The sequence below is a fragment of the Homalodisca vitripennis genome, unplaced genomic scaffold (assembly GCF_021130785.1).
Source record: "Homalodisca vitripennis isolate AUS2020 unplaced genomic scaffold, UT_GWSS_2.1 ScUCBcl_2163;HRSCAF=6640, whole genome shotgun sequence".
In the NCBI taxonomy this organism is placed as follows: Eukaryota; Metazoa; Arthropoda; class Insecta; order Hemiptera; family Cicadellidae; genus Homalodisca; species Homalodisca vitripennis.
The window spans coordinates 3317-28163 of record NW_025778275.1 but is presented as its reverse complement, the minus strand read 5'-3'; the positions used below and the strand labels follow the sequence as shown (position 1 = coordinate 28163).

Here is a 24847-nt window from a genome sequence, read left to right as displayed (position 1 = left end):
TGTATGATTTACAGATTGGGTGTGATTATCTAAATATAAAAAGAATTTGTGTGTTATTATTTATGCACCAAGCTAAAAATGAACCAGGTTTAAAATTGCGGAAAATCTCACGCTGTAAGATGTTATAGGTGCTCACAAAAAACAAGTTGAAGGATTAAACTCTAATCTAATAGTCAAACAATGCGTCCTGAAAAATTCCAAGGACATTCTCAATATTAATATCTATTTTTTCTCTGGAGTTATTATGTCAGGGTGTGTTTGTCTTTAATAATTCTGAAACCACTCAAACTTGTAGAAAAATCAAATCTTGTATTAAACAATCATCACCATAAGTCACTATACAGCTTAACTCTTTCATGAGTACATGTATTTCGTAATAAATAGTATTACTATATTAATAGTATTATTATTATTTAAAAATTTCATATACTCACTCTTCAATGTGTTAAGTTTCAGAATTCAGTGTCCTCAGGTTTGAAAATGGTTTTTATTGCATATTTTCTCTCATACATTTAACATTGATAAATTGTTCTATTGTTCTCCATATTGTTCTATATGGAGGTTCGGAATTTATCTTACACAGCTTAAAATCACAAACAATAAAAAATACTGGCCTGATTGATGGTTTAAGGAAACACGAGTAGATGCATAGGGTAATGGCCTATCGTATTTGTTATCCCGCTGCAACAATGATTATCGAGTTATTTTATGGCAGCTATATGTAAGGGGTAATGGATTGTGTTTCATGTGCTAGGATCAGACATCTCTTTCATCTAGCTTAAAGTGTGACTGTGTTATATTCATGGAATATTTTATACTTTTGCAGAGAGCTAGCAAAAACTATGTCCTCTGCCAGTGGACTATATACAGCTGGACTCACCCCACGTCAAGGCACATCTGCTGCTGCAGGCCCACTTCTCCCACATCCAGTTACCTTGCACTGACTACTACACTGACACCAAGTCTGTACTGGACCAGTCAATCAGGATACTACAGGTCAGTTACTAGGTGTATTGTGTGCCCACGCTTAAATGCAGGCCCACTTCTCCCACATCCAGTTACCTTGCACTGACTACTACACTGACACCAAGTCTGTACTGGACCAGTCAATCAGGATACTACAGGTCAGTTACTAGGTGTATGGTGTGCCCAAGCTCATATGCAGGCCCACTTCTCCCACATCCAGTTACCTTGCACTGACTACTACACTGACACCAAGTCTGTACTGGACCAGTCAATCAGGATACTACAGGTCAGTTACTAGGTGTATGGTGTGCCCAAGCTCATATGCAGGCCCACTTCTCCCACATCCAGTTACTTTGCACTGACTACTACACTGACACCAAGTCTGTACTGGACCAGTCAATCAGGATACTACAGGTCAGTTACTAGGTGTATGGTGTGCCCAAAGCTCATATGCAGGCCCACTTCTCCCACATCCAGTTACATTGCACTTACTACTACACTGACACCAAGTCTGTACTGGACCAGTCAATCAGGATACTACAGGTCAGTTACCAGGTGTATGGTGTGCCCAAGCTTAAATGCAGGCCCACTTCTCCCACATCCAGTTACTTTGCACTGACTACTACACTGACACCAAGTCTGTACTGGACCAGTCAGTCAGGATACTACAGGTCAGTTACCAGGTGTATGGTGTGCCCAAGCTTAAATGCAAGCCCACTTTTCTCACATCCAGCTTCTTTGCACTGATTACACTGACACCTAGTCTGTACTGGACCAGTCGACCAGGATCCTACGGATCAGTTACTAAGTGTTTGGTATTCCCAAGCTCCTTTATATTTATAGCATATATCTGTATCTTTTCAATATAAAATTACTGTTATGGTTGTGTTTATTTTTATTTTTATTCTATAAATGTGTATTTTACTGAACTGTTATGTACTATTGCTGTGCTTCATCACGAAAAATAAAACTAAAACATGTAATAACAAGAGTTGGAAAACTTTCCTTAGGTTATGTAACAATGGTTTAAACATTTATCATTCTTATGTTAATCAGTAAACAAGTAACATTATTTTTTAGGCTACTACACGTAAATATTAAATTTTTGTGAAATTTGGTTAAAGAAATAAATAATAAAAACACGTGTTTCTTTGGTGTTTTGGTTTACACAAATGTAATAATTGTTCTTTTTCAACAATCAATCCACAGCTACTGATGTAGATTTGACTTAGAAACACTAAATCAAGAATTCAACACATGTTACATATTCCATGCATTTACAAGAACTCTCCTCTGCAATGTATGTATTGTACAGGCGATGGTGGATGTATGTGCTGAACAAGGCTGGCTTGCCACCACCCTGCGTCTACAGCTGCTGATGCAGATGGTGTCTCAAGCTCGGTGGCTCAAGGACTCACCACTTACCATGCTACCTAACATCGAGGCACACATGCTACACTTGTTCCGCAAACGCAAGGACCTCTCTACGTTGCCAACACTCTTGACAGTTCCTTACAATACACTGGCTGATGCTCTTCGCTCAGAATTGGATGAAGGCCAAATCCAACAAGTAAGATACTTATAAAATGCAAAATCGTAACAGTGGTCGTTAGAGCATTGTGTTAATAATTTTGCAGGTATTAGGATGGCCTACAATCCAGTGTCACACACGCTTTGACTTCAAGATGGTATTCTCAGCTAAAAATATATTATAATTATTGAATTTATTGATAACAAAACAAATACAAGATTATAGCCTCATCAAGTCAACATGACTTATCAGTGAGGACACAGTGTTGAAGAAAAATTAACATTAATAATATCAATAATATTATACTTTAAATTTAATGAGTGTGATTACAACATTTGAGTAGCCATGGTGCAAACATACCTAATATAACAATGAGTAGCAGTTAATAAATAGAAGAAAAACGCTTTAAAGTACTAAATAAATATTCAACAACTAACTTTTCCCAAAAAGTAAAATGCAAAGTACAGACTATAAAGATATCAATAGTAATAAACTTAAAATTGAACAACAATACAAAACAAGAATAGTAACAGTAACAAATAACAAAATATAAACCACAACCTGCCGTGGGGATGTACAAATAGCTATTAGTCTCTCAATGCCTATGTCCTGGATTGTTGTTTATGTTATAAGGACGTTTATATTTTAAAACTCAACAGTTCGTTAAATAAATAATCAGCAAATGCATTTACTATTTCTGTCCTACCCCTCTCTCTTCCCATGTTTCCTATTATAATTTCATCAACATTTTTCCTTTTCTTCATTCCAATCAGTTCATTTAAATTAGCCCATACAAAATTTGTATATCCTTTTGCATATTCAAATCTTTGTCTCTTGTAAAGGTTTTCTTATTTCTTATGGCATTATTTACTCTATTTCTAAACTGTGTTCTGTTTCTTAAGTTAGCAATATTGTTTTCCCTCAACTTAAATAGTCTTACTTGTTCTTGGGTCATGCTAATCATTTCATAATTTATCCAAGTTTTCATCAATTTAGATAGTGGTTTTTACGTTTCAAATTAACGTCATCATATATCTGATCAAATTCTTTATTTTTTACTTTTTTTATTAGCACTTAGAATCTATGGTTTATGTCATTTAATTCTGCCCATAATTTATCCCAATCTACTTCCCACAGTTTTTAATGTAATTTAATTATACTTATAATTGGATGTATTCAATATTTATACACATTTATCCAATTTTAGTTTCAATGATAGTGATCTGACATCTTTGATAATATCACACCACTATTTATTAGGTCTGCATCACCTTATTATATATGGTCTATACATATTTGTATTAGATTTTTCCATTCTTACTTTTTCTCTAATACAGGAAAAATATGCAGACCCAAGGCAGACATAATAGTTTCATACTGTAACATACTACATATCTCATTATCTATGTCTATGTTTTGTGTTACCAATATATATCAGATCACTGTACGAATGAAACTGGATTAATATTGATTCGAGTTCAACTAACATTGTATTTATCGGAACATTAGAAATAGAAGTTGGATATCTGAATACTGCATGAAAACAAAATTATGCTGTATCATTTATGTATTTAAGTTCATTGTAATAGACTCATGAATGTGAATCAATGGGTGTGTAATGTAGCTTTCATGAGTTATACAAAATCATCAGATTACCTCCTTTGAAGGGTCATAATTTCACATGTTTTTATATTTAAAGATATCTAAATTAAACAAATCTCCTACAATTTCATTGCAAAATATTTCTGGCAGAATAATGGTGTTTTTCTATTTCTTATCACTAACCAACACCCACCCACCAAACAAATGCAAAATTATGTAATCTAGCCTTTTCTTTAGTGTCTCTAAGTAGGTATCAATAGAATGGGCCACAAGTTCTCATTAAAGAATGCCCCCTGAATCTTCTTTCTTCCAGCCTTCAGCCAAGCTTCTTTAACTTAACCTGAGAAAAAACTGGACCAACAGTGCAGGAGGCTTACTGTCCCTTCTGGCCTGCAGACGGTGTGCACAATCTATTATTTTCTTATCATAGGACACTTCAATGGATTCAGCCACACAGTTTCATGAACATCTATTTTCTTTCTGTTACATCAAAGTATGTGTATTTCCAAATTAAATTGTCACCCAAACTGATCCATTTTTTACAATCTCTGTTTCAAGCCTTATAATATCCTGGTCTCGGTCAGATGCCTTCCTCATAACATTTCAACTTCCTTCCTTAAAGACGAATTTTGCTCTATAAGTCATTTTATTTCATCTAGCAACACCTCTTTTTGGAAGACAGAAAAGAGAGAGATTTTTTTCTATGGTGTCAAGCTGGTTAAAATATTTGGCAGGATATTCAACTTTTCCAAGATTGCTCTTGATATCCCTAGGTTACTAATCTCTATATTAACTTTATTGATTAATGTTTCTTCTTGGACTTTCTGCAAGATCCAACTTTCTTGCATAACTTTATTCATAGACTTCCAAGTCTGTATGTTGACAGAGCTGTCGCTGAAGTGATATCCCTTACCACAAGTTTTGCAAACAACGTGGTTACCTTTTTTTTGACAAAATTTTGATTAGAAATACTACATAAATTCGCACTCACTGTAAACATCATGTTTAAAAAGTATTTATTTAATGATTTAATATATAATCACTCAAAGCAAAATTTAAAAATTATTCGAACAATTGAAATTAAATGAGTTGAGGTTAGTCAAACATCAATGGCCATAGCCACCATGATATGTAGTAATAAAATTATTACTAATTAATTAATTTAAAATTTATTACAAGAAGTGCTTATTTTTAACTGGTTGTTATTTCAGACTTTGACATAAGTGTATACGGGTTTAATAATATTGTGCAAAATAAATTTAATAATAGTTTGTTATTTTAAAAAAAGAACTATTTATTATGAAAATCCTTTCCAACCATATCAGTGGTTCTAACTTAGATCTCAATAATTTTAGTAATGTTAACAATTAATACTGAGTATCAAAAGATAAACACTAAGATTATAATTCTATACTCTTATTACAAGAATATTTAATCATACAGTTAATGTATACATACATCACACTGATTCCTCAGAATTCTTTACTGCCAGTGTAGTTTTTAATACAAGTGGAATCTCAATTACTTGCCCCAAACCTGACATCATTATGAAATGCTTCTGAAGTTAAAAAAACTGTTAATATGTAGTTTTTATGTCTTCAGCATTGGTACTTTTTATTGGAATTTGTCAGTAAAATGAACATCTGTCTGTGAGAATACTCGTAAATACTCTTGAGCGTATATTAAACATTTTGTACACAATAAAAAAAGCAATGTTTTTTTACGTATATAAGAACACACTTAACTGTTTTCTTTATGTATTGGTTGCAGATTTATAAGGTTCTTCAAAGTCTCCCACAGATACGTGTTGAAATCAATGTCCAAGGTTGGTGGGAAGATGTAGGAGACACAGTAAAGCCTATAAGACTAGGTACCAAGAAACCTGTATTGGTTCACACCTGCCACGAGTACACTCTCAGTGTCAAGTTTACAAGAGTGAACCGTCCAACAGAGAGGAGGGCTTATGCTCCCTACTTCCCCAAGCCTAAGGATGAGGGATGGTTTCTCACTCTGGGTCATGTTGATAATGTGGAGTTGTTGGCACTCAAGCGAGTTCCACCCATAAATCATCAGAGCAGTCAGTTGATCACTTTCTCCACTCCTGCCAGACCAGGTACTTTAGCTTATTTATTAAAATTATAGTTGTGGGGAAAAAAACTGTAGATACCTCAAAATTGAAACTCAGTTTAACACTGATTTTTGATAATATAACATTTACTGTTATCAGCATCTTTCAAATAATTTGATTCTTTAAAATTGTACAAGTGTTAGGAACGGATGATTTTTTCTAATAGCAGAATAAGAATTGATTTTGTAAATTTTTACAGTTTTTAAATTGGAGCTAAAGTAACCTAATCTGAAAAATTCCATAACCAAGGAAAGTCTGCAGAAGCAGGGATAGATCCAGACTATGCAATATTTCGGACAACATTTATGTCAATAACAATATGAGTAAACTGATTGAATAGTTAGAAAACACTATGATTAGAAAAGCATTATTTTCCTTATCAATATTGTGGTTTATATTCCCCTTTTAATCTCTCTTAACAGATTTTTCATTAATGTCTGTTTACTTTTGTTAGTTCAGATCAGATTTTTATATAACGGGTTGATTACGTTTACATAAACATACATTTAAAATGGCTTACTTTATTTACCTCCAAATGCATTTTTTTCAGGACCATACATCCTGACCTTGTACATATTTTCGGACACTTACCTCGGATTGGATCAGCAGTATGATATTCCTCTGGACCTGGTGACCTCCACTTTCACAGATCAGCAAATCACACAAGTGGAGTCTGATGTGCTGTAAAACCTTGCTTAACTCGGTTAAGTTCCCAAACTATGGCTGTGAATGGTGAAATATGATATATACAACATTTTGAGATGTTTTTATATAATTTTGTTAAAACCATAATCATATTTTCGTGTTCTCCAAAAATATTAAGTTGTTATTAGTCTGTAAACATTGATATTTTTATATCAGATTTATTTAAAGCTATTATAATAGAATCCTTCCACAGAGTTGTCTTCTACATTATTATAATCACCTTATTTCCCTGGCTTACGAAATGCATAACTAATATAAGGGGAAATCCCCAGGGGAAGTTAAATATTTGTTGTCGAACTGAATAAATAGGTACAGGTAAAATTATTAAAATATCACTTGTTTAATGCCAACGGCACTCTAGACAAATAAAATATAAACTAAATGAAAGAGAAAAAGTAGAAACCTAGCACAATTATTTCATTGTTTGTGTGTGTATTACAAGTTTTATAAACTCTTTGGTTTTAGATATTCAAGTTGTATTTCTTACATGTTAGTTTACAAAAAGAACTTACTAGTTTTATGCAATACACTTATTGGACTCTATGAAGAAATATTTCCATTACATTTCTTACATAGTTATTATTCCAATTTGGGTAGTTATGGAAAAATGTTCAAAGGAACATCGCACAGTGTATGTCAGTCATGCCATTGGTGGTGTCTCCTGCCTCGTATATTGCTCTTGCCAATTGTATTCAATACTGTCATAAAAATTCACTGGTAGTCTCCAGTGTAAATCTTCTAACTCATTGACATTTTAAAATATCAGTAGCCCTGACATTACAAAATATTTGAGTGAGTTTAGCTTATTCATTGAAACTGAAAATGTAACAACAACCAATATAACAACTGAGGATCAATTTTTAATTCTGTTTAGTATTATTAACCATTTGTTTTTATAGTTTTATTAAGATAATTACACTGTAATTAATAAAAGCACTCAGTCCAAAAATACACAGTAAACCAGCCACCTTCTAATGTTCTGTACCTCAAAAACAAATTCATCAGCTGTTGGTTATGAATTTGTACTTACAGACTCTAGAACCCCACTCAAACTAACCAGCAACAAACCAGTGTACTAGATGTTTAGATCACAGTTAATCCACTGTATAGGCATTAACTTGTCCAATAAAAAGGACAATGGTATGATAAGGTATTCCATTTGTTTGGTTAACAATCTATCAATTAATGCAACATAAGTCATTAAGTGATTACTGTATAAAAGTTGGTGAGGATTTGTAAACAGCAAACAATATCTCCTCCACACCTGAGAGAGATGAAGGGATTACTTGATCCCACAAAGCTCTTACAGTTCTAGTGATCATTTGAGAAGTAGAAATTCCATTAAGCAGTTGACAAGAACACTACTCTGATATGATCAAATCCCATCCCAAGTTAATGTTATTTATGTGACAGTTTCAATTACTGTAATTACAGCTGAAATTCTTTTTAGAATTTGTCCCAGAGAGGACTGCGCTATTAAGATTAAGGAAAGTAAATATTCTTGTTTGTTCACAGCAACATAGTATAGTAGTATATTTAATGGTTCTTATCCACTATTTCTTCAAGTATTGGTTCGATATATAATAGTAAAAGTAGGTATTACCAAAAAATTAATTTAATGTGCACTGATACACTTCTGCCTCCAGACAACATCCGAAATGTATCAAGTAATAGGCTCAAGAAAAACTTTTGTGATCAATTTTAACAATAAGATTATTTGCTTGTGTCATTTTTACTGAAATTAGTACAAATTTAAAAACAGCAATCTTAAAGATTTTTATTTCATACAAAAGAAGACCTAATACAGTGTCTGTGTTTTTGAGAACACAAAAAAAATAAACAAAGGTATAACATTCAAATATATTTTATTCTAATTAAGATCTTTTTAAAAGCATTTAGGAAAAGTCTCAAGATTTCAAAATGGCTGCCATGCAAAATGTTAAAATTATAAACTCAAAAACAGAAAATTATAAAAAATTACAAATTTTAAATGAGGGATTTCATCAACTTTGTGTCCATTCAATATATAAATTTAGATTTTCAAAAAGTAACCTTTCTTTTTCAAACGTGATGACGAACAATCTTGTGCAATTTTTTTTAGCAATTTTAAATGTAAAATGAAATTTTTTAAAGTTTTTATTCTTGACAATTCGTATATATATAAGAACTGCAACCTACCAAAGTTTTTTAAAACGAGGTTTTGATATGTTTCAGAATCGTTGTGTAATTTCAAATTCCAATTTATAATCTCCAATATCAGTATAGAGCTGAATACTAAATGCTGATGATTTATTTATCACACTAGGATTTATTACTGACTTTGGATATCATACTAATATTTCAGTATGAACAATAATGTAATTTTCTTTTTTATTATATTCAAAAGTACCTTGGTATTGTCCAAAGGCCACTTTGTCCCTATTTATTATTTGTTATTAGTCTATAAAAATAGGTGAATACATATGTACGTATTATTAATAGAAAAAGTTGAAGTTAACATTTATGAGATTTCACATGATCTCAGTTTGAATTTAGGAACTATCTCAATGGATATTTTTTTTTCTTCATTAGAAGTGTGGATGCCTACGAAACCTGCACTGGTAGCCATGGCATTTCAGATTAGTACTTTCCCGACGTCAAATGACATTGGATGATTTGCCACATGATCTGAGGTTAAGAAAGTACCAACCTAAAATGCCCCTGGCCATCAGTGCAGGCTTCGATAGTTTGGCGCCATCCCGCACTTCTGATGAAAATAAGAAAAACATTCCTCAAGATAGTACCCAAATTCAAGCTCAGATCATGTGAGTGCTTATAAAGTTTAACTTTAACCATTTAACTTTGGTATTACTAGTAACATATTTATGATAGTAACCTAAAAGTACTTTTATCGCATAATAACAAGTAGTAGATAGGAACAGAGTGACCTCTGATAATACCGAGTACCAATATCAAAGATAATAGTTTGAAATTACGCAATGATTCATAAACATATCATTTTGAAAAACTTAAGTAGGCTGTAAAGCCCAAATGAGCATGTTCAAAAGACGATTGCCTAGTCAAAATTAAAAATATTATATTCTACAGTATTCAAAATTTGACGTAAATATAGGTTTTCCTTCAAAATTTATATAGTTAGTAACCATATTGGAAAAAGGCGGCAAACATTTTGAAGTTCTAAATTAATATATAATGACAAAGTAGGTCAATTTAAACCATCCTTTAAATTTACCATCCATTTTTTGTGTGTTTTGAAATACTAATGGTTTCACTGTTAAGGGTATTCTGCACCTAAAATGGCCAAGAAATGGCAAAAGATTGAAATTTTTTTTAAAATTACACATTATTGATCTGCATTTAATTCTTAACAGGAATAAAACAATCGGTTATGCACAACATTTTTTCATCTTAAAAAATTGTTTTTATAAAGTAATGTTCTGAATTTTATTCGTGCCAATCAGACCATGCACTTTGTTATAATACTTCGTCTGTGATCAAAATATTTTCATATAGTCAACTAATGACTTTTCTCTACGGTTTTCTGAATAGTCTGCGTGTTTTTGTGTACTCTAAGGTATTATTCAAACTGTCAAGTTTTGTTTTTTTTGTGTTATCTTATATAAAAATTTATATTTCTCAAAAACTATAAAAGACGATATTGAAATATGTACTACACATTCTCAAAAACAATACAAATTATTAAATAAAAAATCTTATGCTTTTTCAAGATTTAGTACTTTACACGTTAAAAATAAACCAATATTTGTATAAAAATTCATATAATGTATATAAAACTCTTTGTAAAAAAGTTAAAACGTTGAAAATACATGCTACAAAATTATTAAAAAGTTATTAGTTTTTATTGCCATGGAATATCAGTTTTAAAATTTGGTATTTTTACAAAAAAAATGCATTTTTATTTTTATTGCACATAGCCAAAACTAAATATTATTAAAAAAGTATTCAGTTCATGGTTTTTTTTTTGATGTGGGAAATCTAAAAAATAACAAAAAGTAAATAAAAATTTACCCTCTTAGATGCAGAATCCCCTTAAGACGGACACTGCTCTTATAGGAACAGTTCTTGGACCTGATCTTGATGGACAGTCTTCTTTTTAGAACTAATTGAGTAAGATCTCAAGTTAAGACTCGAGCCAAGCAAAATACAGAAGTGTATTACCTATGGCCCAAATTAGTTACACTAAAAAAGTAATGATATTCATTAGCAATATATCTTGAAATATGTTAAAGAATTTGTCATCGTCACTATTTATTTATTTTGTGATGTCATGCATCGTATTGACCTAATATTTGTTATGATGCTCTTAACAGTATTTATATTAAAATATATTTTTGTAATGTAGTGTGTATATTATAAATAAGTAGTGTAGATTCGTCAGTACAGGTCCCACACTTTATTGGGGATTAGCAATGGTGGTACCAGAACACATTTACAAGTATTGACATCAATCTATCGCTCAATACTGACCATAACATCTTGATTTACAAGTCACTCTGGGAGAGCTCTGAAAGATCATATTTTGTATTGATAAATAAGATACAAGGAGCATTCACTAATTTAAGAGTCAAAAAAATAGGTCTAGAATAATAACTTTGTATTTTCATATTAAAATTCTCCTACTTTTAAATGTCACCATCATTGACACACTTTTGTTTCACAATTTTTGATTAGAACAATAAATAATAGGTCTTGATTTGAGTCACTGACGATGATTAAACTTTTGTTTACGTGACTTTTATTTGTGACGGGAAAAAAAATATTTTTGTTTGATATATTTAATTCCCTCCCATTTTAACCCTCACTAAAATTAGCACAGCTAACAATTAATTTCTTTTTAGGAGAAATTCCTATATCGATTTTTCAAAAAAGTAGATTGTGTGCTTATACAGTTTAAATTGGCTCTTGTATTATTAATTCTGTGAGCCAGGGTTTTATCTTGAAAACTCTAAAATGGCACTTAAAAATAACTAAGATAGTAAAATATAGAGTGTATTTCATGAAAAAAGAATAGTATGTAATGAATTCAAACCATAATGCCACATTTATGGGCACGTAAACAGGAACTGTTCATGCAGCAGAGCCTACTAACTTAGGTAGTGCAGTATTTATGTTGGTAATCTCTTACTGATCTCATGTTGGTGGCTTTGTCAGAGGGGATATGTTTCCAATGCTGTCTGGGTGATATATGGACTCTATTCCACCCCCTTTTAAATTTAACTAACTGGTTTTAACTCAGGTGGACAATATGTTATCCGTGAAGTTACTTGTTAAACATACGGGCAGGTAGTTTTATGCCCAATGATTTCATGGTATAAACTCTTTGCCGCACTAGTTTTAGCACACGGTCTGGTAGTGTTATGGTTTAAATAGTTTTCAACTCCTAGAAGCTGTTATTATGGTCATGATTTAATGATAAATGCCTTACAAAACATAAAATAACATTCAAATTGAAAAAATGCATAATGGAGTACAAGAGTTACTCCAAAAGTAAGGTCTATTTGAATTTGGTACCAAGGACAAAACACACGTGCGTGGCGACTATCTGGCGATGACTTGCGCGTCAAGCGCTGCCATTAACGTTGTTACTGTTGCTGTTTATAGTGTCAGTTCACAATGTTTAAGACAATTGATCAGCCCGACGATTATAAGGTAATGGTAGTGATACGGTTTTTGTCTGCAAAAAACATCTCAGTGGTGGAAATTCATCGACAGATTACTAAAGTTTATGGTCCTAACATAATGAGTGACAGTAAAGTGCGCAAGTGAGTGCAAGCTTTTAATGAAGGGTGGGAAAATGTGCGTGATGTATCACGCTCTAGCCTACCATTAGTAATTTCAGACGATTTGGTCATTGCTGTTGACGAAAGAATTCATGAAGATCGATGATTCACTATTTCAGATTTAGAAATGGATGTACAGAATGTAAGTAGAACAACTTACAATTCAAAATTGTGCCTGAATATTTGAATTTTTTTTAAATTAAGCGCTCGTTGGGTTTCCTAGGTTGTTTACTGAGTCCCAACAAATGAAAATAATGGCTTCTGCTCTTGCTTCTTTTGAGCTATATCATTAGGAAGGTGACGTCTTTTAGCCCATATTGTAACATGGGATTCTCACATAACCCCCGAGTCTAAATGTCAGTCAATGGAATGTCATCGCCAGTCAAGGCAAAGCAGACAATCTCAACACACAAGGTTATGGTGACTGTGTTTTGGGATAGACCTTGTTCCGCTACCTAAAGGAGTTTCTTGGCAGCAAGCACTTTGACACAGATGATGAAATGAAAGAAGCAGCTAAAGACTGGTTATCTTCGCAGGCAGCTGATTTCTACAACTTGGGCATTCAAAAGCTTGTTGAACAATTTGACAACTGTTTAAATAAGTATGGAAATTATGTAGAAAATGGTTAAAGAGATAAGAAATGTAAATAAAACAATTGTTTTGTAAAAATATTTGTCTTTTTCCTTAACCAGACCTTACTTTTGGAATAACCCTTGTATTGTATTTTGTACAATTATACTGATCCTGTTAATTTCCACTCAAGCCAACCACCGTTAATTTAAGATGGGCCCTACCACAAGCTTTACCTTGTGAAAAAGAAAATCACATCCTCTTCTTGTTGGTACTCAGTAGTGAAACCTTTCAATTTACCTGATTCACGTAGGATATATATAAAGGTTCCACTGTAGTGTAATGTCAGATTGCGTCGTGAAAACCAATTGAGCACACATGTTAAGGAGCGTAGTAGAAGACTGTTTATTGATTTTGTGCTTCTACCTTCTTTTATTTCTTAATTAGTTGACTGGGCAGGATTAATCTAACTTATTTTGTAACTTCTGGACCAACCTTCTTCCAAAGCAGCTTGACAAATGTAAGTTGAAATTAAATACAATAACAGCAATATTTTTTAACTGAGTATTACAATATACATAGAACAAAGAATAAGAAATCAGTTGTAAAAGGAATTAAGTTAAATCATTTAAATTTCATTAAATTGCTAATTAAAATAGGGTCACTCCTTATCAACTCAACACAATTATAACAATTTTACCTTAGGGGAGAGGGGGGCACATGTGGACAAATTTTACATTTTATTTTTTTAAATTTTTGTTATGAGAAAAAAATTGTCAAAGGTTTTATTTATATATACTAATATAGGTGTTGAGGTATGTAAATATATGACATTTTACTCTTTAAAACATCTTTTGAACTTGTTAATTCTTACCTTTAAAATAGTTAACGGAGTGTCCACAAGTGCCCCTCCAGGGGGCAGTTGTGGACATAACCAACATTTTTGGGGGGTAGTTGTGGACAGATAAAAACATCTTTCATATATCTTAAATATGATTTTTATTAATTAAACTCAAACATATGACTCTTTGTACAGTTACAAGGAGTAGTTATTTCAACCTTTAAGTGAAGAAAGTAATAAAACTAGTAAAAAAATAAGTTCAATACTAACTAACAATGTATACTTTACTTAAAATGACAAGAAAAACAAATAGGCTATTTAACCTGTGTTATAGCTTATAAAACATAACCTACCTATGCTTACAAAACAAACCAAACCTATTTTCTTACATATTTAAAAAAATATGTGAAGAGTAAAAGTATGACATCAATTCGTAAAGTCAAGATTCGTGTTTTATTTTTTCCTGCAAGCTAAACTTATTCTAGACTATTACTAAATTAAAACAAGAATGATAGAAAAACAATATTAATAGCCTACATACACATCAAGTAAACATTAAATTCAACCCATGTTATAGTTTGTAAAGGAAAAATTAAAGATAAAACATACTGACAGCTCTTTCAGTACCTCCTGAAACAGTTGGTAGGGGTAGTTTTACAATTATGTCTTCAATGTCAATGGCACTTACATCTGGAAGATCAGGTTTGACAAATTTAATTGATGATGTCCCTGATCCCTCTTTTTTCTTAAAAAAACTTACATTAAATTCAGTAAGACAAATCTTGTCATTGATTTGTGCTACATAAAATTTTTCACTTTTTTTACTGGCTAGCCGAACTAAAACAAAATCTAAAACATTTATGTTGGATCCATCAGACTCTACTTTCTCACCTTTACTTTCCTCTATATCACTATCTTCACTTAAAACTAATGGGCTCAAGACTTTATCACTGTAGCATTCAATATCATCTTCTTCGTTTTCAGAAGTACTAGAGCTATCCACATGTATTCTGCGTTTTCTTTTTTTCTGTTTAGATTTTCCTTTAGACTTAGACAAACCTTGTTCATCTCCATTAAAAAGTTTTTTCTTGTAGGCCAAAAAAGATTCTTTTTTTAATTCTTCTTTAATTTTCTTTGATTTTACTGCTGCCTCTATTCTATTTTTTTCAGGGGTATCTGTCAAGATACATGTCTTTCCTTTCTTTCTGCCCCTTGGCTTTTGAGTGTTATTTCTTAACGGTGCTTTGGGGAATGGGCGAACTTGTTCTGGGGTTACAACTTTTACCTTTTTTGGATATTTTCGCACAACTGTTGGAGTGCATTTTCAAATTGAGAATTTATTTGGTAATTTTCTGCATCCATCTGATTTGTACTGGTGTTTTCACTAGTACTTGCCTTAGGTTCTTCTAGATTAGGCCTACAAGAACCTTCATTATCTCCATTTTCTTTAGCCTGGTCTGTTGGCAAAGAGCTGATAAAGTCGGTATCACTAAATACTGAGCGCTGAAATGGAAAAATTCCGGATTTTGCAAAGCCAGAAACAATATTTTTCCTAGAAAAAGCTTCATCATACGCCATTGACGTTAGATAAGCAACTTGTTTTATTGATATAGTCATTCCAGGATTTTCAGATAACCATTTGTTAAAAGAGGTTTTGCAATAACTTTTGAAAGGTCCAAACACAGCAATGTCGAGAGGTTGCAAGCGGTGGCTAGTGTGAGGTGGAAAAGTTAGAATAACAATTCCATTTTCACGGCAGAACATAATCACATCCAAGTTAATGTGCGACTCATGATTGTCTAATAAAATGAGGATTTGATTGTCTTTTGAACATGTGGTGTGTAATTTAACATGTTTGACCACCTCAAAGAAAACTTCTTGAGACATCCAGCCAGAACGAGTCGCAAAACCGACACTGCCAGTTGGTGCTCCATTAAGGAAAATGTCCTTATAATGAACACGGGGAAACACATAAGCAGGAGGTATTGTGTTACCAGAAGCTTTTATAATCCCACAAAATGTTACAAGCTCTCCTCGCTCTGCGGAAACATTCTGGCCTACCTGTTTTACACCAGTCGGAGCAAACAATCTTTGGAGCTTGTAATACAGTAGTTATGCCAGATTCATCTATGTTTATGATTCTGTCACTAGTAAAGTGATATTTTTCCATAACTGTTTCCAAATTATTGAAGAATGAATCAACATTTTGTTTATTAAAGTTTATATTTCTAGCAAAGCTGGTGTTTTCTGGCTTTCTCAGACTCAGTGTAGACTGATGACGGCGCATAAAACATTTTAGCCATTCAATATTTGCTAGTTTTTCATCTTCCCACTTACAAGGAATCTCAAGCCCAAGTTTTTTAGCATATGAATAGGCAAATTCACGTACCTGTCTATAGGTTAGGCCGTACATCATTTTACTGCATTGAATTAGATAGTCTACTATCATATTTTCTTGTACATCTGTAAAAATCTGTCTGGTGTTATACTTGCTAGACCGGGGAAAAGTAGATTGCACAGGATCGTCCTCATTTTCAGCGTTTGGCAGCTTTTGAAGTCTTTTGTGAAGCATAGATTTAGAAAGTCCATATGTTGCAGCAGCTCCACGGATTGTTTGGTTGCCATTCCGTATATCCTCAATAGCACATCTGACTGCATCCTCTGAAATTGCAGCTCTCTCTCTCGGTTTTTCTTATGTAGGTTCTCACCATCTTCACCCTAAAAAATAAATAAATCAATGTATATAACTGTTGTATTTAGATAAAGATAAAACTAGTTAATCTTAAAAAGCCTTTTGAAATCTGTATTGGGCAATAAATATTGCAACCTCCTTGATTGATGTGGTGTCAAGGCTTGGTTAAGCTATAATTTACTTAATTTTGGTTATGGGAGCAAAACAAAATGTTCTAGATCATGAAAATGACTAAAAATGATTCACACAACAAGTGTACATGCTAGTTTATTAGCTATACATTTATGAGATGTTAAATAAGTAACTAATATAACACTTGTCCAAAACTACCCCCTTGTCCACATGTGCCCCCTTGAAAGTGTCCACATGTACCCCACCAGTAGATTGTAGGTGGTTTGAATGCATTCTCATCGATATTTTTTTTTAGGTTAGGATTTATGACATCTTCTACACAATAAAATGTTGCTTAAATATTACTAAGTTTATAAAAATACCTTATGTTATAAGGAAGAGCCCGAATAAAATAACTTTTAAAGTTAAAATTTGGGCTCAATTTTTACTTTTTACATAAAAAAACATAAAAATATTCTTACCTCTTAAACCATGTAGCCAAACAGCACTAAATTTATCTGGAGGAAACAGTAGACCAACACTGTTCTGTGAACAAAGTTTGAACTAAACTGGTTAGTTGCATGGCGGGAAATTCAAATTGTCCACTTGTGCCCCCTGTCCACATGTGCCCCCCTCTCCCCTACCATCTCAGATTTTAATTAAATATTATATATTTGTACATCCCTCATTTAGACTAAAAAAAGTTACCAAATTTCAACTTGACATCTCTTCTAATTTAAATTTCTAATTACGTCTCGTTAAAGTTTGTAAAAAATGCTCAAAATCAACCTGTTCATGAAATGTAAAACTATTTTAGCGTCTCTTAGAATCAAGTCAGAAAGATGGGAGATGCGTCACTCTGCAGCATTTTCAAAGTCCTTTCCAAAAATGTATATATTATATATGTATGTGTAAAAGGACAGGGCTCTTAATAACATTAGTTTTCAATTTCATATCAAAAACTCAATTTTTTAAATGTTTCCCTTTAAAAATTTTGAATAAATTCACAAATAGTCCTTGTATATTGGTTAATTGATAGTATGTTTCATAATGGGTTCTTACAAAAATTGCATTTGAATATGTGCTCACATACAAATTTTATCTTAGAATGTCAATAACTGAATATAAACACAAAGTTTATATAGTAAGCGTAATTAAAATGTTGTCTGAGCCTATTGTTAAAATATTATGTAGAACATTTAATTTTATTTGTAAGGAATATAAAATCAATTGTAAAATTATGTGTATGTAAATATAATAATTTAATAACTGTACAAAATTAATTATTTTATGAAGAAATAAATAGATAAAAAATAATTTTGGGTGAAATTCATGTTGTTTTTTTATTGAATAGGAATTGTTTATCCAAATCCAATAAAATAAGTAATTGAAAGTTGGCTCTGAGTAAAAGCAAGCCCGTTTTTCAACAAAAAAAGGCTCAACCTGCAGCCTTTTCAACAATGGATTGCAGTTAAAAGATGTAACCTGAAGACAATAAAAAAATTAAACTTCAGACTTTATTGATTTGTTCACCCATAATCTGTCTGCATTAATCAGACATGACTTTATAGCCAAACGCCAAAGCTTCTTTTTGAATGACGTTTTAAAGAGAATTTAGAAAGTTCAGATAATCTTTTCATGTGCGATTTCTCCAAGAACTATAGTTTTGTGCTTCAAGGTGAAAAACATTTGCATATTTTATTTGTTACTATTGTACAATGAAAGTAAAGACCTTTACAGAATCCACTGAGTTTAAAATAAAAAATGTAACGATTCAGGACTGAAGTTTAGCAAAAGTCAGTGGTTATGTAACCATTGTATATGACAACTGGTGGTTGGTCTAAGTGTCTAAAAAAGAAGAAGCCAATGATGAAGTAAAGGTTCCATTTTCAAACTTGTCAGTCCATCACCTAACTTTTCTTTCCCTAGAAGACAAGATATTCTTTGGCTTTATGTGACACATGTTCTATTTAAAGTAAATTCAGTAACTAACTCCAACTGAGCAAACATAAATTATCACAAGAAGGATAACAAAAAATCATAAAAAGCCTTCATTGACTTTAGTCAAACTTTCTAAAGAGCCTCTAAAAAAAGATTGTAAGTTAAAAATTATGTACACTGACAACTTAAGAGTATTATTTCTTTGATATTAAACCTAATGTTATCTATAAAATATTAATTTGAACTTTACATTTTTTTAGTGTCGGTCAATATCATTTTTCATCAGTGTATTATTAAAATAAATTTAACGAAAAGTTAAAACTGTAGCCCAGTCATGACACATTAAACTTTTTAACATAATTTATGTGTAAATTATTGCAAAATTTAATTTTGCTAAAACTTTATGCTTACAAGACTCCTTTTTTGAATTAAAAATATGTCTATATCTAAAACTTTAAAAAATTTAATTAGGCTTCACAAAATAATTGTAAATATTAAGATATCTTTGATCAAGTTTATAGAAATATTTCTATTTTTAAACCTAGCTATACTTTCAATTTAAGATTACTACTGTAAATCCATCTGGAACCAATGAGTCATGGTGGGAATTCGAATGTAACCATGTTTTCAGATGCATTTTTCTGCAAGAACCATTATGAAACTAATACTATCAATTAACCATTCATTATACAAAAGTGATTTGAGAATATTTTCAAAGGGAACTTTTGCAAAATCCAAAATTTAATTTGTTATTTTGAAATTAGTAAAATTTTAATAAGATTCCCTACATAACATTTTTGAAAAGGGCTTGAAAATGCTGTAATAACACCACACCCATCTTGGTTCTGAGGGATTCTTGATCTGATTAATGTTGGAGCTAATGTTTAAAGCCAAAATAAACATCAAGTTGAAGTTTTGTATTTTTCATAGTCTAAATAGGGTGTACCACTATACCAAATTTCAATAAAATCTGAGATTGTGAGGTAAAGTGACTGTTGATTTGATATGGAATGACCCAATAACAAGTATTATCTAATCTAGTAATATTTCACACCTATAGGTTAATTCAATAGAACTCTGGGTGTTATTGAAACAAATAAGTTTAAAACTGTTTACAAATCTATATACTTTTAATTCACTCACTTATAAAATCAGTTCATAAATGTACAGATTAATTCTAAACTAGCCTATAATTTCAACTAGTTACATTATTCTAATGGTGTAATGTTTTGTACTATCTCATTTAAATTATTTTGAAAAGCTGCAAATGAGAATTTTTCTTCAAATCGTTTCCTTCCAGCCATTCCCAAACTTCGTGTGACATTAATGTCTTTTACACACACAGCCATGGCAGATGAAAAACTTTCTTCACTTGCTTCACATAAAAATCCTGTTTCACCATCCACAACAGTTTCAACGGGACCTCCATTATTTACTGCTATTACAGCTTTCTGTGAATACATAGCCTCAAGAGGAACAATTCCAAAATGCTCATTTGATGGAGTATATAACAAGCAATCACACTGTTGGAGCAAATATAGTTTGTCATCATCTGAAGGAGACTTTAAAAAATAAACTTTGTTCTGTACTTCATATTTAATAGACTTTTCTTTAAGTTCTTCATAGTACTCCCAAGTTTTCAATTACTCTGTTGTCATACCCTCCAGCTATAATAAGATACACACGGTCCCAGTCTTTTTCACTCAGTTTGGTTTTTAACAAACTCAAAGCTGTTATCGCCAACAAGATGTTTTTCTTTCTTTCATAGCGGTTTATTGAGAGAAAGATGAATCTGTCAGACTCAAAATCATCTCCTAAGATATCTTTCAAGGAACTACTACAATCACGTTTAAAGAAATCAGTGTTAATTGAAGGATACAAAATTGCTGGCGTTTTCTGTATACTTTTGAACGTGTCTTTAAAAACATTACGTGTAAATTCACTATTCACTAAAATTATATCAGCAGAAGCAGTAGTTATTTCTTCTAGCCAATTCAAAGGTGCTCTATACAAACTTTTCAACTTGGAACCTGGCTTACTTAATAACTGATCAGGGAAATGACAATAATAGATCACACGGCATCTAGACAGCCAAAAGACTGGAATGCATGCTGATACAATATCACAAAAAATTAGATCAGGTTGAATTGGGCCTAAAACAAATAATGTAAAATGCAGCATAAATCATTTTGAGGTATGCACATAATGCATAAAATTTACCAAAAATATTCCTTGGAATCCAGTCTCCCACAACAGTTACTGGAAATGAGCCGTTCTTAGTTTCTTCAAAACAATGAGACAAATCATGGTGTGTTGTCACAAAATTAACAACATGCCCTTTAGCAATAAGTGCTAAAGCAGCATCAACTACTAGTCTTTCAGCCCCCTCCAATTCCAAGATCAGGGTGAAGGAATAAAATGTTTTTAGGCATGATGAAAATACACAAATTTACAATAATGAAACAAGACCAAAATTCACTTAAACTTTAAGAGACTAATATATTTGACACATGGCTATTTATAAATTATTTAAAACGTAAATTTACCAAATGTTCCAAAGCACAAGAAAGCAACATCGAAACACGTATCACTCACTGATAACAATTTGACTGCTTGGCAAAGTCTGCCCACTCTGCTATTGACTGATGCAAGAAGAAAAAAATAACAAGCGTCAGTCAGGATGTTTTATTAATAGTTCGATGTGAATTGTCTATCTTACGACCACTGGAATATGCACATTAGACAGTGTCAACCTCAACTATACATAGATTAACTTTCAACAAAAAGTTATTGGTTATGTACTAAAAGTGTTTTGTTACGTGTTCCTAAAACAAACAATTCACATCACACCATCTGATGACACTAACAGTATTTCTTCTATTTGCTTGCTTTTGGTTATTTACCATGGCGCCTTGCTGTTCATTTTATGTTAGTACTTCTGTGCACAGAGTATGTACAACTGTGTTTATTTTCAGTTTTTGGCTCTAAATCGATACTCCACCAAATACAGCGCTAGTTAAGGTTTTTGAGGTTAACATAATAAAATAAATTTTTCTATAGAATTGTAATCTTAGATTACTTACATCATTTCTATTAATTACATTTTAAATGTAAAGTATTTTTATTATTGCTAGAGTTTTATCAATATAAACGTGTCATAATTTTCTGTCGTTGGATTCAGATTCAATATCTTCTTATGATCATAGACTGATACATGATCAAAGGTCTTTGTAATCTGCATTACACTACTTTAAAATGTAAAACATATCTTTCAGCCTCTTTGGTGGACTTAGCTGAAATTGTTAAAAGCTGTTTAGTGTCAGTTAAATTTAAGTTAAAAATTAATTTAAATTTGTCATTTAATGTAAAATATACAAAGATATTTTTACATTGTAAGTGTGGAGTAAGTATTTCCCACTCAGCAAAAGTATAGCTTTCAAGAGTAGGTATCTCTTATACCTAGTATTCCCCTTAATGCCTTTTCTGCCACTTAAAAATCTCTTCTGCTCCAGAAGAGTTTTCCTAAAGGGTTTATATCAGTGTAACATTCTTATGTTCAGATTTATGTAGACTGAAAATGGTTTCTTCAGATTTTTTTATGAATGCTATTATTACTATATTTGAATTATGTTTTATAAATTTAATATTATCATAATTTTATCCGAATTACAAAATATTCCAGGAGACTTTTCAGTACTTTCTCTTCATACAAACTTTCCTCAAACATTTCAACACATAAAAAAATAAAATAAAACAGATAATTAGCCAAATCGGTTAAATAGTTTTCGAGATTAGGAAGCACCACATTTTAGCAACTCATTTTTATTTTATAGATTATTTGTCCATGTTTAATTCATTGTTTCGTAATAGTTTTTCTGTCCTTCAGTATTTTATGTGTGCAAATACTCTTACATCGTGTTATGGTTTTCGTTTTTGTGTACAATTCATTACATGCGTTGCATTTAATTTCATAGGTATATAATGATAACCTAATAATCATTTGCTTCCATAACAGTTTTTGTGTTTGGATTTTCTTATATTAGTGATCATTTATTATTTGTTTTGTAAGTGATAGATTTACATATTTGTTATTGCATTTATCGGGACATTTTTGAGATTATAGACTTGGTCGTTGAGTGTACCTACAAATACTTGGTTTATAACCTTCACTTTCAAATGACACTCTATGTAGTTCATAAGTTGGATTGGTTTTATTTTTCGAACTTGTAGCCTAGCTACTCTGATTGATGATTTCACCGGGATTCTTCATCCGTGGCCGTCCCCTTTCGGGTTAGAAATGTCATATAGACCCATGACGAGAAGACTCCTTTCAACCTCTATCATACCTTTAACTTCCCTACATGCCACTTTTTACTAACATTATACTCTAACATGAACATAAATTTATGTAACTAATATCCAAATGTAACAGTTTTAGATGTAAAAATACAAAAAGAATGACCTTCAACCACAGAAGAAAATGTAATTGTAAAAACACAGTGAACATCGGGGCTAAATGACAAAGTCATAGCCTTTAAAGAAACAAAAAAAATTGACGATCAATTCTGTGATTCATCTTTGTTTTTTGTTAACCTAACATTCGTAATAAAAACAAACCAATATTGTAATGTGTAGTTATAATCACAATTATAATTTGTTTATTATTTTTCCTATGAAGGCTGAGGCTGATAGGCAAATAAGTATTTGATTACTATGAAAAAAGGATTTACTTCTGGTGAAAGACAGCAACTTGGAGTGTAGTTTTTATATTATATACATTTATAGGCTAACATGAAATGGAACAACTGAAAGTGGCAATGTTTAGTTGTATGTGTATTTTTTAAGAGTAATAACTTTGCAAGTGGTTTCTCTTCCCTAGTGGTTGTAAAAGGAAATTCTGTTGTTTATTTTAAACAATGGATCCTACAAAAGCAATAGATTTAGAAATCAGCAAATCATCAGTAAGTAAAAATTTCCAGTAGCTTACCTGTAGTTAATTGATTACTTGTATTTTACCATAGGTCTGTTGCATGGACATGTGATACATTTTCTCATAATCGAATTCAGAATGAAAAGAGATTTAATTATCAAAGAAGCAGGTTTTGTAACGTAACATAGGCTAGTGAATGAAATTTCACTCGCCTGGATGTTATAGTACATTCGTAGTTAATAAATTAAAATGAAGTTTTCAAGTTTTACCACAAATTCTCAAAGAACGTTTCTTCTACATAATTACAAAATTATATCTCTATAGCCTATTCCTTATGAAACTGCGCAACTTATTTATATATTTTGGATTTATCTCAAAACATTAAAAATTTTTTTTTGATGAATAGAAATATAAATTTTTTTATTAAACTTGGTTTAACCCTAGAACTGTTAATCGACATAATTATGTCGGTTAATGGCCGCTTTTGTGGTGTTAACCGTCAAAATTTTTGTCGATCAAACATTCCCCTCGTATAATTACTTTTTATAATATACTCCGGTAACGTATCGATAATAATTCATGTACCATTGGATTCGGGAAGAAAAATGTTAAGGAACAGATGAGTTTTATTCCTCTTTGTATTATGGTTATGACGTAGCAAGCTTGTTATTTTGAACGTAAAAGAAAACGCGACGCCGTTTGTTGTGACCGCCATATTGCCGCTGCCGCTCTTTATCACTTTCGTGCCGAGCTGTGGATATTTTGTAAGTTTTAATAGTTTTACGCGTTGTTTTATTGTCGTATTTAATGTGTAGTGTGTTGTTTGATGTCGTAGTAGTGTAAAACATATATATTTTAGAATAAATCAATTTCTATTTACTGAAATATGTTTGAGAAATCTACCGGCTTTGTGTAGGCTATGGCAAAAATGACTTGGCTAAAAATTCATTTTCACATAGTTTTGTTATTGTTTTCACTTACTAAAACGTTATTTATAGCACTATTTTAGCTCTGAAGTAACTATTTATT

At 31.7% G+C, this 24847-nt stretch overlaps 2 protein-coding genes across 2 annotated transcripts in view; one reads left to right on the top strand and one right to left on the bottom strand.

Moving 5' to 3' along the window:
* Nucleotides 1–7126, top strand: part of LOC124371862 (activating signal cointegrator 1 complex subunit 3-like) — a gene marked incomplete at its 5' end in the record, with an annotated part of 54737 nt that extends 47611 nt beyond the window's left edge. The window contains 4 exon segments of the mRNA XM_046830229.1: nt 835–996; nt 2282–2536; nt 5870–6212; nt 6778–7126. Of these exon segments, the coding sequence (XP_046686185.1) occupies nt 835–996; nt 2282–2536; nt 5870–6212; nt 6778–6914 (897 nt within the window).
* Nucleotides 7127–19989: 12863 nt separating this feature from the next.
* On the bottom strand, nt 19990–21760 carry LOC124371861 (alpha-1,3/1,6-mannosyltransferase ALG2-like). The gene is given in 4 exon segments (XM_046830228.1): nt 19990–20519; nt 20521–21042; nt 21044–21274; nt 21276–21760. Coding segments are annotated over 4 exon segments (1221 nt in total). The 5' UTR covers nt 21321–21760; the 3' UTR covers nt 19990–20096.
* Nucleotides 21761–24847: the final 3087 nt, after the last annotated feature.